Source organism: Vigna unguiculata, chromosome 3, assembly GCF_004118075.2.
Source record: "Vigna unguiculata cultivar IT97K-499-35 chromosome 3, ASM411807v1, whole genome shotgun sequence".
NCBI lineage: Eukaryota > Viridiplantae > Streptophyta > Magnoliopsida > Fabales > Fabaceae > Vigna > Vigna unguiculata.
Window position 1 is genome coordinate 56720462 of NC_040281.1, and position 12085 is coordinate 56732546.

At 35.4% G+C, this 12085-nt stretch overlaps 2 protein-coding genes across 2 annotated transcripts; one reads left to right on the forward strand and one right to left on the reverse strand.

The window, feature by feature from the left end:
* Positions 1–1060: 1060 nt before the first annotated feature.
* On the reverse strand, positions 1061–3157 carry LOC114177475 (glutamic acid-rich protein-like). The gene is made up of 3 exons (XM_028062843.1): positions 2846–3157; positions 1757–1812; positions 1061–1664 (listed from the first exon to the last, which is right to left on the reverse strand). Exons 1-3 carry the CDS (start codon positions 2966–2968, stop codon positions 1316–1318), a joined length of 528 nt encoding a protein of 175 aa, XP_027918644.1. The 5' UTR covers positions 2969–3157; the 3' UTR covers positions 1061–1315.
* A 408-nt stretch (positions 3158–3565) lies between these two features.
* LOC114177499 (protein S-acyltransferase 24) lies at positions 3566–11763 on the forward strand. Its single transcript, XM_028062874.1, has 13 exons — positions 3566–4218; positions 4681–4821; positions 5025–5137; positions 5902–5981; positions 6112–6275; positions 6480–6618; positions 6741–6840; positions 9048–9105; positions 9228–9305; positions 9433–9531; positions 10739–10817; positions 10910–11058; positions 11140–11763. The coding sequence occupies exons 1-13, from the start codon at positions 3958–3960 to the stop codon at positions 11575–11577; spliced, it is 1899 nt and encodes a 632-aa protein (XP_027918675.1). The 5' UTR covers positions 3566–3957; the 3' UTR covers positions 11578–11763.
* Positions 11764–12085: the final 322 nt, after the last annotated feature.

The window sequence follows — 12085 nt, forward strand, 5'->3', positions numbered from 1 at the left end:
AACACAAATTCATAAATGACATGTCTTCGATTTTGATTTAAATGTCTTTAGTGAACTGTGAGAGTGACTATGATGTCTATTTTGATTGAATTTGAGATTAGAGAAGATGAGAACATAAGAGAGCATTGGTTTATGTAAATCTTTAGTGTCCATGTTAAAATGTCCTAAAATAAATTGGGAAGAAATAAAAAAGAGGAGTAAAACCTATTTATGTAAATCATTTGTTTATACGTATCTCGCAATCAGTTGCACCAGTCAATTATTTTTTATAAATATTATATGGGAAGGAACCAATAAATATACAACCAAAAACGTATTAAATCTAATTTTTTACATAATAATTTATTGCCATAAAATTTTAAAAAAATAATTATTCGATTTCGCTTAGTCTATATTTTAAGCTAGACAAAAACTTTATACTAAGACATCAAATAACTGAAACTGTATGAAACATTATGCTAAATCTATCATTAAACCAAAGAAATAGCATTCAATTTATTTATTCAAAATAGTACTAATAATGACATTAAAAATATTAATTCATAATAGTATTAAAAATGACATTAAAAATTGAAAAGAAAGTGGTTTTTCATTTTCAAATTATCACAGTACTTCAAAACATTCAAAAATTACTACCACAAAAATTTAAAAACACATCAATAATAAAATTGTAAAATATTTAATTTAATCACTTGAATCCTATACCATTGATTTTCTTTCTTGTAATTAATTTTATTCAGTTTCGTTCAATTTATTTCTTCTGTAGCTTTTTTGACAAAAAGTATTTAAATTAACAAAATTTTAAGCAAATGTAATTTAACATTAATTAACGCTCTTAAAAAGCTACAATCAGTTTAGAGGTGGGACATTTGGGACTCACGAGGAAGTTGGATAGTACAATACAACCACTGTAAATGTGCATTACTGACATTTCTATTATATTAAAGTTAAGTAAAACCACAACATGCCCTACTGACTCGGTACTCATCTGGTTTTGCTACTTATACAATTGGGTTTCAATAATAATAACTATGATAACACTAAAAAAAGTGGGCAAAAATTAACTCAAATAACAGACAATACAGAAATTTGTATTATATTAAAGTTAAATAAAACCACAACATGCCCTACTGACTACTCATCTGGTTTTGCTTTTTATACAATTGGGTTTCAATAATAACTATGATAACACTAAAAAAAAAGTAGGCATGGCAAAAATTAACTCAAATAACAGACAATACAGAAATTGAACTTTTATATGTGGAGAAGACTCCACTTGAAAGTTGAAAGAAACTTTGGTTCGGAGAACTAAGATTTACTTCCTCTTCTTAGCTGGTGGCTGTGGAATCTCTTCTTCCTCTTCATCCTCTTCCTCATCCTCATCTTCATCTTCATCTTCATCTTCATCTTCTTCATCACCATCATCACCATCTTCGCCATCTTCACCATCTTCACCATCTTTTCCACCAGCACCATTGGCCTCAGGATCATCCTCAGGCTCAGCCTCTTCCTCACCTGAGAAGTCTTCTTCTCCTTCCTCATCATCTTGATCTTCTTCCTCCTCTTCTTCATCTTCTTCCTCCTCGTCTTCATCTGACTCACTAGCATCCTTGTTGTTCACAAGGTAAGTATGTCTTCCCTTGTAGAGATCAGCAAAAGGAAAACTGAGAAGAATCGGCATACATCAGAACTCCAATTGTTTCCAGACATAAAGCATTGTTATATTTTCCAAAGTGTTGCATAAACTTATTCTCACCTTCCATCTATTGGGGTCAATTCTGGGATGATGTCAGTCAGCAGAGATCCGGCCATCTGGGAAACAAACAGACATAATCATTTGTACCCACTACTATATGAAAACGTGAACTACACTAATGTGTCCCATCAAAATTATACAAAAGATAGTAGAACACAAACCAAGCTCAGGACATACACAAATCATAACCCGTGGCCTAATTAATTATTATTGTATGGACTTATTATTACAATAAGAAGCTTCATCAGTAGCTTCCGTAGCAAGCAGTCATGATGCGAACTGAGACTGAACACCAATCATGGTCGTACAAAACAAAGAAAATCAAATATCCATGTCTATTTTCACGAACAGAATGCAGAATATAAATTTAGCACCATTTAAGGAGACGAAATTTCAAAACAAGAAAATATAACTAACGCAGGCACAACTCACATGAAACCCCACATTAACAAACTGTCCTACTGTTAAGCATTGTCAATGTTTTATTAGAACCATTGGTTAATTTCTTGAAGAAAATATGATTCTGGGAAACATCAGGTTCAACGTAGAATACAATCTTAATCAAATTACAATAATTCGATTGCTTTTAGTTTGACCTGAACAAATAAATAACAAAGATGATATTTTAACACTCTCTATTAACAAAAAACAGCATTGGCTTACACGAAACAACAAACAACGATCATTCTTTTGCACCTGACTGAAATTTTTTGGTTCGTAACACAAATAGAGACCAACCTCGGTAACCGAACACACCCAGCAGTCTAGCAGCATCAAAAAACAACAATTATGAGTAGTTTACACGCTCCCCCCAATTCATTATCAGCTTCCGTTGACTTTGACCACAACAGATAACGGTAAGATTTCAGAAAAAAAAAATCCCTAAATTCCTCTCAAGATAAGTAAAAAGTGAACTAGACGTTAAAATTCATGCCAATAGAAAAAACTTTTGATGAACCGAAAACAAAATTTGAATTATTGAAAGTCTGGAAATACCAATTGTTGACGCCACGATAATTCTACAACAGGGATCGGACATTACAATATTATAAGAGTTAAAATTAAAAGGAAAGAGTATGAAGGGAATACCAGAATGAGAAGGCAAAGGAGAGATTTGGCGGTGACAAGAATTGTGTCCACCGCCATGGCCTCCACAGCAGAGGCGGTGCGCATGGTCTTCTCCACCGTGATGAGAGAAGATAACTCCTCCATAGTTGTAAGCTAAATATTCAGAAATAAAAAGGAATGAAAACGCAAAGAGAGAAGAGAAGAGGAATCTGAAAGAGAGCGAAGAGAATCGAAGTGGGGGAAGAAGGAGTTCGGTCCGGTTAGGATAAACCCTTGGTTGGTCCAGTTAGGGTTTTTGACAGCAACTAATTGCTTATGTCATCTCAATGTTAATGAATATTCTGGACAGGGTTATTATTATTATACAAGAAGAAAAAACTGAAATGAATCTTAATAAATATATAAAAAAGTAAGGGCAGTGGTAAAAGAATCTTATAAAAAACATTAATTGAGCAAATTAATATTAATAAAAGAAAGAATTTTGTGGCAGTTGATCTATGACATCCATAATAATAAATAAAATGTATTTTGCTTTCCTTTGTTTTTGGTGTGTATTTAATAACTAGGTAGATTTTGTTGTATAGGATAAAATGTACCATATTTAAAAAATGTAGTGTAGAGAAACTAATTTTAGATTGTAATGAAACTCAGATAAGTTTTGTTGTTAAAAGTATTTATAGATATAAAGATACTAAAAATATGGTGTGATGAATTAATTCGTAATTGGTATAGTATTTTGGTTCGGGCAGAGGAAAAAGGAAGGGTGAATAAAGAGTTAAGAAGAGAATGGAGTGACAAACAGAAAGACACCAAGTGGCGTGGCCTGCTAGAATAGAATGATATCTATGAATAGACTCCTCTCTCTCATCAAATCGGAATTGCTATTGTCTCTTTGATTCCTTTGTATCGTCCTGAGAGGGTCAACAGGGACGGCCATGACCCAAACCCTCTCTTTCTCTCTCCATCGTTCTTTATCGCCTGCGCAGAAAAACCCTAGAAATTAACCAACCAACCAATCCTCTATTCTCCATTCCCCGATTTTTCTTTTTGTATTTAAATTTTGGTTCAATCGCCAACCCCTCCCTCGAAGTCAACGCGGGAGCCCCTCAATCAGGTTTCGAAAAGCTCGATCTATGTCATCCGAGATCGAGGTCGTCGAGGAGGTGCAGTCGCGCGATGAGCAATCGCTGGCGTCGGGAGGCGGCGATGCCGTGCCGGATGAGAGCCTCCGGAACGACGTCTACACGGCGGCGTCGTACGGGGATTTGGAGAAGCTGAAGAGATTGGTGGAGGAAGAGGGTTGCCCCGTCACCGAGCCCGATGGGTTGGGTTACTACGCGCTTCAGTGGGCTGCACTCAACAATTGGACTGCCGTTGCTCAGTACATCATTGAGGTTCTTTGATCGGTTTGTTGAATTGCGTTTGCTTACCTTTGCTTCTCGAGCTTGCCCCTTGGTTTTGCCCGTTGTTTGCTCTTGCCTCCTTTATGATGTATCCCTTGTTTTGACATTTACTGAATTAGTGTTTTTTACTGCAACAAAAGAAATAAAATGTAGGAGTTAGTTACTTGTTGTTGTTGTTGTTGTTGTTTAAGGAGGGTGTAGATGTAGGAAAGAAGATAGTTTGATGATAATGATGGTGAGTGTCATGCTCTTGGTTTGAATTGGTTAAAGTAGCTTACTGTAGCTCGGATTGGCTTTTGTTCGTCATGTTTATGTTACGAAATGGCTTGGCTTGTTTGTGGTGGAATTGAATGTATGCATTGAGATTTGGCTTGTTAGAACGTGTGGAATTAGACCTTTTTTCTTTATGTTGATTTGGCGTACGAAATTGAGTGGTTGGTTTATCTTTGGCAGCATGGGGGCGATGTAAATGCAAAGGATCATACTGGCCAGACGGCCCTACATTGGAGTGCAGTTCGGGGTGCTATCCAGGCTGCAGAGCTTTTACTTCAGGAGGGTGCTCGAGTGAGTGCTGCCGATATGAATGGTTATCAGGTTAGATTGATCTGAATGTTTTAATCTTTATTACAGTGATTGCTGGTGGGGTAAAGCAGTTAACGTTATTTTTTAGCTCTTATACCTGGTTGTCTGCATCTGGTTACATCTAGGAAATTGGTAGTTTAGGGTTCTTGTTTTACTTGAACCACATGTGTGCAGCTGTAAATGTTGTTTACTAATTATAATGTACTTGGACTCAGACAATCCATGTTGCTGCACAATTTGGTCAGACGGCTTTCCTTTACCACGTTGTTTCAAAATGGAACGCTGACCCTGATGTCCCTGATAATCATGGAAAAAGCCCCTTGCATTGGTAATAAAAGATCTGCCGTTCAACCTTTCTTTCTGTTGAAATGGATGTTTTCGCTTTTCCATTTTTCCTAATTGCTATGTTGTCAGTTGGCCAACCCGTTAACTGATGCTCTGACAAATTATTTGCTGAGTATGTGTCCTTTGACACTATTTTTACTGATTTATGATACCTTCTTTTCTTCAAGCAAACTGCAAGGGTTGTTGGTTGGTTATTTCAAAGCAGATCGTAAACCTAAAAGTGTATTTGGTAGTATTGACTTATGTAGGGTGGTCATCCCTATTAGCCAAAGTTGAAAACTCTTTTTAGCCTACAGGGTCTTAATTAATTGTCTAATATGTCAACGCTTGTGATGAACATCGTGAAATTTCTCTCGGCACATTTTCCATGTAATATTACCCAACATGAAAGATTATTTTGAAATTAAAAGGCCAAGAGACATGTGACATACTTCATTTCTATTACATATGTGGCCATGTTCTTTATATTTATACTTGGAATTCTCTCAATAATACATTGGTCATATCTTCATCCAATTTGACTCAATTCTTTTGTTTCTCCAGATAGAAAGTTGCCCCATGTTTTCCTCTGAAGTTTATTGTACAGTGTTACTGAATTAGTTTACTATATGTGCTAGTTACTGGGTTACATATTCGTATTTTCCCTTCTAAATAAATTATGAATGGTTCTGCTTCAGTGAAATTTTTATATAGTTCTTCGGTATTTTAGTGCTATACTTTATGCTTCCTTTCTCACTTGAATTTTAGGGCTGCTTACAAAGGGTTTGCCGATTGTATACGTCTTTTGTTATTTCTTGATGCACATAGGGGACGTCAAGATAAAGAGGGTATGTTTCAATGCTCTATCCTGAACTCCTTTTATTCTCCTCAAACTAATCATCCATTAAATGATGAATTCATCTTTTTATTTCAAAGCATAATTATTTTTTCTTTTTATTTATTTTTTTATATTTTAAGGTTGCACTCCTCTTCATTGGGCTGCTATTAGGGGGAACTTGGAGGCCTGTACTGTGTTAGTGCAGGCTGGCAAGAAGGAAGATCTAATGTTGGCTGATTATACAGGCCTTACACCAGCACAACTTGCTTCTAATAAGAATCACAGACAAGTTGCTTTTTTCCTTGTATGTGTTTTATAATCAACATAGTTTGATTTGATCACTACTTTGCTTTCCATCACTTTACAATATTTCCATCTGTTGTAATTTGAGAATTGGACTGGCTGTGGCTTATTTTCCTGAAAGCATCCGTGTTTATTGAATTTATAGGATGGGCGCTTGAGTGGACTATGTATGTTCATATATTAACCAATTATGGATATCGTGTAGGGGAATGCCCGAAGGCTGCTTGACAAACGCTGTGATGGGAACAGCCGTCTTGGAAGAATTTCTAAATTAGGACTTGCGCCCATCCTTTGGTGCATAATTTTTGTGCTCTTGGTTACTTATATTCATTCGGTCATCTTGGGTATCTATCTTGGCTTCCACATATGGAATCAATTATGTCTGCATGTGAGCACTTGCATGCATAATTATTCCTTTATTTTGATGGTTGTCTCACTATCATTTGTATCTTACTTTTTCCTATAGCGACAAAATTGCCAAAGCTTACAGCTGCAGCTGGTCTTCTTGCATGGTTTGGAGTTTTGCTTGCAACTGTTGGTTTGGTTATGTTTTACAAGTGTAGCTTGTAAGTGATGTGGTCTTAAATTTTACAACTTCATGAGAATACCCTCTATGTGATTAAATACAAGAAAAAGATCTTTCTTCAGAGACTTCTAGGATTTTCTTACTGCTGCTATTTAATGTATTTGGATGAGGATTATTGGTGGTTTGATCGGGCAACTCTTATTCTATAGCAATATATAAATTTTTGCAATGTATTGTTCAATTGCTTTGATGGTTCTAATCCTCTTTCCTATACAAATTGTTTAGAGGAAAAGTAGGGGAAATTTATGTGAAAACCATTGGTCTTGGGTGGGATGTATGAAAAGAGGAGTGTTTCAGGTATTATCTGTGATATTAAGGTACAAGTTCAATTATAAGATAGGGTAGGGATCATAATGTTGCATTGAGTGAGTGACATACTTGATAATATATGTTTGGGAATGAATACAATCTTGCCTTGGGTGGTTTTACTTAAGATTAAAAATGAAGAAATATATCTTGAAGGGCTTGAAGGACTCCTCTCACTATGTTCTGTTTATAATGAAAAACTGATATAAGAATACATAGAAGATTAAGGGACTACACTAGATACCTAGGTGCAAAACTAGGTGCGGCTATAGGTACATCTGATAGATGTTTCCAACACTCTACACCCTATACTTAGGGTTAATGATAATACATAGATGTAATTACTCTAACAGTTTTGATATATGTGGAGTAGACTCGTAGCTCCCTTAAGGAAAATAAAGCATGGATTGGATGTAGGGTAGTCCTGATGCTAGAGCAGAATGAGATCAAGAATTATATGTCAATAGTTGGTCTATACAATGTAGACTTGATTTACATAAAAACATTTTGGCATTGTTTGAACCATGTTGCAGACCCTGGATTCATAGAAAATGCTTGGGTTCTATTACCGGAATCCAAATTAATAAAGACTATTATGTGTGTTATTTTATGGTACAATCAGGTCTAGTCTAAGAATCTCTTTCCTTGCTACCCTAGGATAGCTAGGTAATACGGTCATGGGTTCTGACAAGTATTACTGTAACCTGTATGTTTACAATAATTCCATTCAGTGTTGCCAACTTCTGGGTGTATATCCTGAGTAGCTTCTCTTTGAATGTAATTTTAGTTTTACTCAATTTTATAAAATCAACTAGCACAATGGAGTTTGTTCTCACTTGTATATTATAATTTGACCATTTAGTCGATGTAGTATTCTCAACAACACACACTTCACACCGATGACTGAACATCTTAAGCATGAGATTAGATATTGTGGGTGGTATTAGACTTTCTACACCATCTTGGAAAGTGAGCTCTATCCTTGCTTATATATTGTAATTTGACTATATCTCTAATCTAATCTGTGTGGGATCTTTAATATGCACCCTCACTTAAGAATTGGACATCTCAAGCATGGGACTAGATCTTTGTAAGTGATCTGGTAGTGGTGAGATAGTGAGTGGCAAAATTAGTCCAATAAACCCTTTCAAGGTTATGTTCTAATACCATCTTAGTTAGTGGATTTAGGCCCAACTCAAGTTTACAATATTGACTTCTAATGTGAGGTTTGCACTCACTTATACACTATGGTTTGACTATATTTTAGTCGGTGTGGGATCTCCAACACACTCATGTTGAGGATTGAACATCTCGGCCTTGACACTAGATATTGTGGGTGGTTCAATAATGGTTAGATAGCAAGTCAAAAGGTAGGCCGAACAAGCCTTATTAGGATAGATTCTAATACCATCTTAGAAAGTATTTAGGCATAACTTAAGCATATAAAATTGGTTTGTAAGGTGAGGTTTTGTCTCCCCTTGTATATTGCAATTTAGTCATACATCTAGTCGATGTGCTATCTTCAATATTTCATTGTTAAAATGTTTGATAAATATATATGGTTAGTGTCCTGTGGAGCTTCTGGACAACTATTTTCTAAACCTTTTTGTTTGACCTCTCAAGATAACAAATCAATGACATTCAATCTAGGGTGGTGTTGGTTTCTAATGTATGGTGATCAATACATGATAAAAGTACAACCCAGAAGTAGACATGCTCTATATCATATTTCATTTTCATTTGCTGTTCCTGTGAATATCCAGCAGTTTCAAATTGATTCTAGATGCCCGCTGCATTCTATATTTAAGCTCTCTTTAAGTTGTTTTATTTTATTTATTTATTTTTTTGTTTTCTTAATCTCGCATCCCCTCTCTCTTGCAGTAAGGATCCTGGTTATATTAGAATGAACATGCGTGACACTCAGGATTCAAAAGATGATGTGAGTTTTTTTTTTCTTTCTTTTTTCACCTGATATCTACTTCAATTTTGTCAACCTCTCCCTCAGATTTTATACTGTATAGCATGTGGCATTCTCTTAAAAAGATTGAATGATTGTTGCAGGAGCCTCTTTTGAAGATTGAGATAAACAATCCTGCTTTACTTGCTGGAAACTGGTCCCAGCTTTGTGCAACATGCAAGGTTCTCTTTGCTTTCTTTTGATTGTCTTACTCTGAAGCCTATAAATGTCTTGCAAACACAGACTACAAATGCCCATGCTTCTTTGCTTTGAACGGTTTCTAACAATTTCATGTTGGCTTTTCTTTAGATTGTCAGGCCTCTTCGAGCAAAACACTGTTCTACCTGTGACCGTTGTGTGGAACAATTTGATCATCATTGTCCCTGGGTGTCTAATTGCATCGGCAAGGTACTTCTGGATGTATTTGTTTTACATGCTATGCATTTGGCTGATAATTGAACATTTTAAAAATTTCAATGTATCATTTACTTTAACGGAAAAATGATACATCTGGGACAATTTGTTATATTCTGTCATCTACCTTATGGATGGAGCATAACACCTATGCTTTATTTGGATTCAAATGGGGGTGGAAAGAGTGAGAAAGGAGGGGAAAGAGAGGAGAAAATTAGATGGTTTGGATTAAGTGAAAGTGAATAGATTTGAGTACAAAGTTTGTAATAGATGTGACTAAAAAAATGTGTTATGTACTGAATTACTTATATGCCCTTGGTGGTATTTTATTGATGATGGGTATCCACATGTCTTCAGCATTTAACTAGTAATTTAATATAAGAGATGTAACAACATACACAAGAGATACCAATGTAAAAAATCTCATGCATGGTAATGAATTACTTGGACCATAATCTATTATGGCTTTATGTATAATCGACAACATAACCGATTATGCATAAAGCCAAGATAGATTATATTCCACGTTATTACTGCCCTCACATTTTAAAATTTTCATCAATATTAACTTTTATCAATTTAAAATAAAGTTTAAATTGTTTTTGTCCCATCAGTACACTGTCCCAGTAATATATGGAGGGCAAGATGGCTCAATAGGCTCAACTTTCCGCTCATGGCAGGGGGGGAGGGGGGACAAAAATCACCACCCACCCTGCCTGACAATCCCCACCATTTCAAATAAGTGAATTCAAACGCAAACAATCTCCTTTTCTAATCCATATGTACAATAAATACTGAAATGCAAACAGAGCCCTGGTGAACCTCGAGCATGTGGCACGGCATTTATTAGTAAAGGCACCTTTTGATACCAAAGGGGACTCCTTATTTGGTGATTTACAACATTACATGTGGAGATTTTTATACTGCAAGCAGTTAATCTTCTAGTGATTGTTTAGCTTAAATCTTGCGATATAGCTACAAATGAAATGTATCTACTTTATGTGAGTTTGTCATAAAAAATCAATGTATGCCATTTATATTCTCTAAATAACAAGTGTTGGATACGTTAGAGTATTAATATTGTCTAACTTTGTTGCTAGAGTATGATGATTACTAACCCTACCCACTGAGATTTTTTTTTTTGTTCTTCTAATGATCATTAATTTTGATTTACTGATTTTGCTACAATTTATTTCTTCAGAAGAACAAGTGGGATTTCTTTGCTTTTCTTATTCTTGAAGTTTCAGCTATGTTGGTTACTGGTGGAGTTTGTCTTACAAGTATGTGTCTGCCCTGACATTGAGTTACTGTGTTATGTTGTCCATTCTACTGCTCTCTAAACTGCTGATGAAAACTAAATCTGTGTGGGCAGGAGTGTTAAGTGATCCACTTGCACCTCATTCATTTGGGGCTTGGATTCATTATGTTGGTAAGAATCACCCTGGTGCAATATCATTTCTAATAGCCGAGTTTTTCATCTTCCACGGTGTGTTTGCTTTGACTGTTGTGCAGGCTAATCAGGTATGTCTTTTTTTTTGTGTGCACAATTCTCTCCTGATCCTATGCACGTCTTTTTATTCAATGTTTTCATTTGTGACTTAGATATCTCGCAATATTACCACAAATGAGAGGGCAAATGCAATGCGTTATAGTTACCTCAGAGGTCCAGGCGGTAGATTTAGAAACCCCTATGATCATGGGATCAAGAAAAACTGTTCTGATTTTTTGATCAATGGTTACAATGAAGATGTGGAGTGCATTGAAGAAACAGGTCAGTCAGAGGAAGGTACAGGAATGATGAACATTGCAAGAAGCTCAAACTTGACAAATGGAGAGTCGCATACCCGTGGTCATGGAAATGGACAGTATGTCATTAATGTGAATTCCAACAGTACAAATTCCAAAACACATAATGGTCATGTTCATTCTTCACATTGTAGCCATAATAACCATGGCAAAACCAGGAACTTCAGTGCTCCCTTGGGCTTAGGTCTTGGACTTGGACGGAACAGCAGATCTGTTACACCCTCCTCATCGTGATATTCATTTCTTGGTGAAATTAACCTGTAATGTATTTATAGGCACATGTCTGGTTGGTTGGTTGGTTGGTTGGTTTACTTTTTTTATTTTTTATTGGCAACAAAGATTGAATAAATAAAGAAGTACTTGGATACTTCCACCCTTTTACAAAAGCATAAATCAATAAATCCTAACTCAAGACCATAACTTTTACAATCAAATTTTATGCTTGATACACCTTTTATCACTATCATCTACCATTGGTGATGCATTTGTAAAAGATTTTAGAATTGGTTTTTCTTAGTATTGCTCATGTAATCCTTTTGTGATTGTCATTATGATTTCTAAGACCAATTTCATCTTCTATCATTTTTGCATATCTACACAATTTAAACAAAATACAAGGTGATAGTCTTCTAACTCACACTAAAGTTAAACCTAGATACACAAGTTATTTTTTGATACTTGTAATGAGTTTTTGTTTTCGTAATTTTGTATAAAACTGGATTCAAAAATAGATTTCTACAAT

Coding starts and splice junctions, on each gene's coding strand:
- LOC114177499 (XM_028062874.1), top strand. CDS start 3,958: ATGTCATCCGAGATCGAGGTCGTCGAGGAGGTGCAGTCGCGCGATGAG. Junction 6,619..6,740: donor TATTCATTCGGTCATCTTGG/GTATCTATCTTG, acceptor TTTTTCCTATAG/CGACAAAATTGCCAAAGCTT. Junction 9,106..9,227: donor CTCAGGATTCAAAAGATGAT/GTGAGTTTTTTT, acceptor TGATTGTTGCAG/GAGCCTCTTTTGAAGATTGA.
- LOC114177475 (XM_028062843.1), bottom strand. CDS start 2,968: ATGGAGGAGTTATCTTCTCTCATCACGGTGGAGAAGACCATGCGCACC. Junction 1,813..2,845: donor TCCTTTGCCTTCTCATTCTG/GTATTCCCTTCA, acceptor TTTGTTTCCCAG/ATGGCCGGATCTCTGCTGAC. Junction 1,665..1,756: donor TTGACCCCAATAGATGGAAG/GTGAGAATAAGT, acceptor GATTCTTCTCAG/TTTTCCTTTTGCTGATCTCT.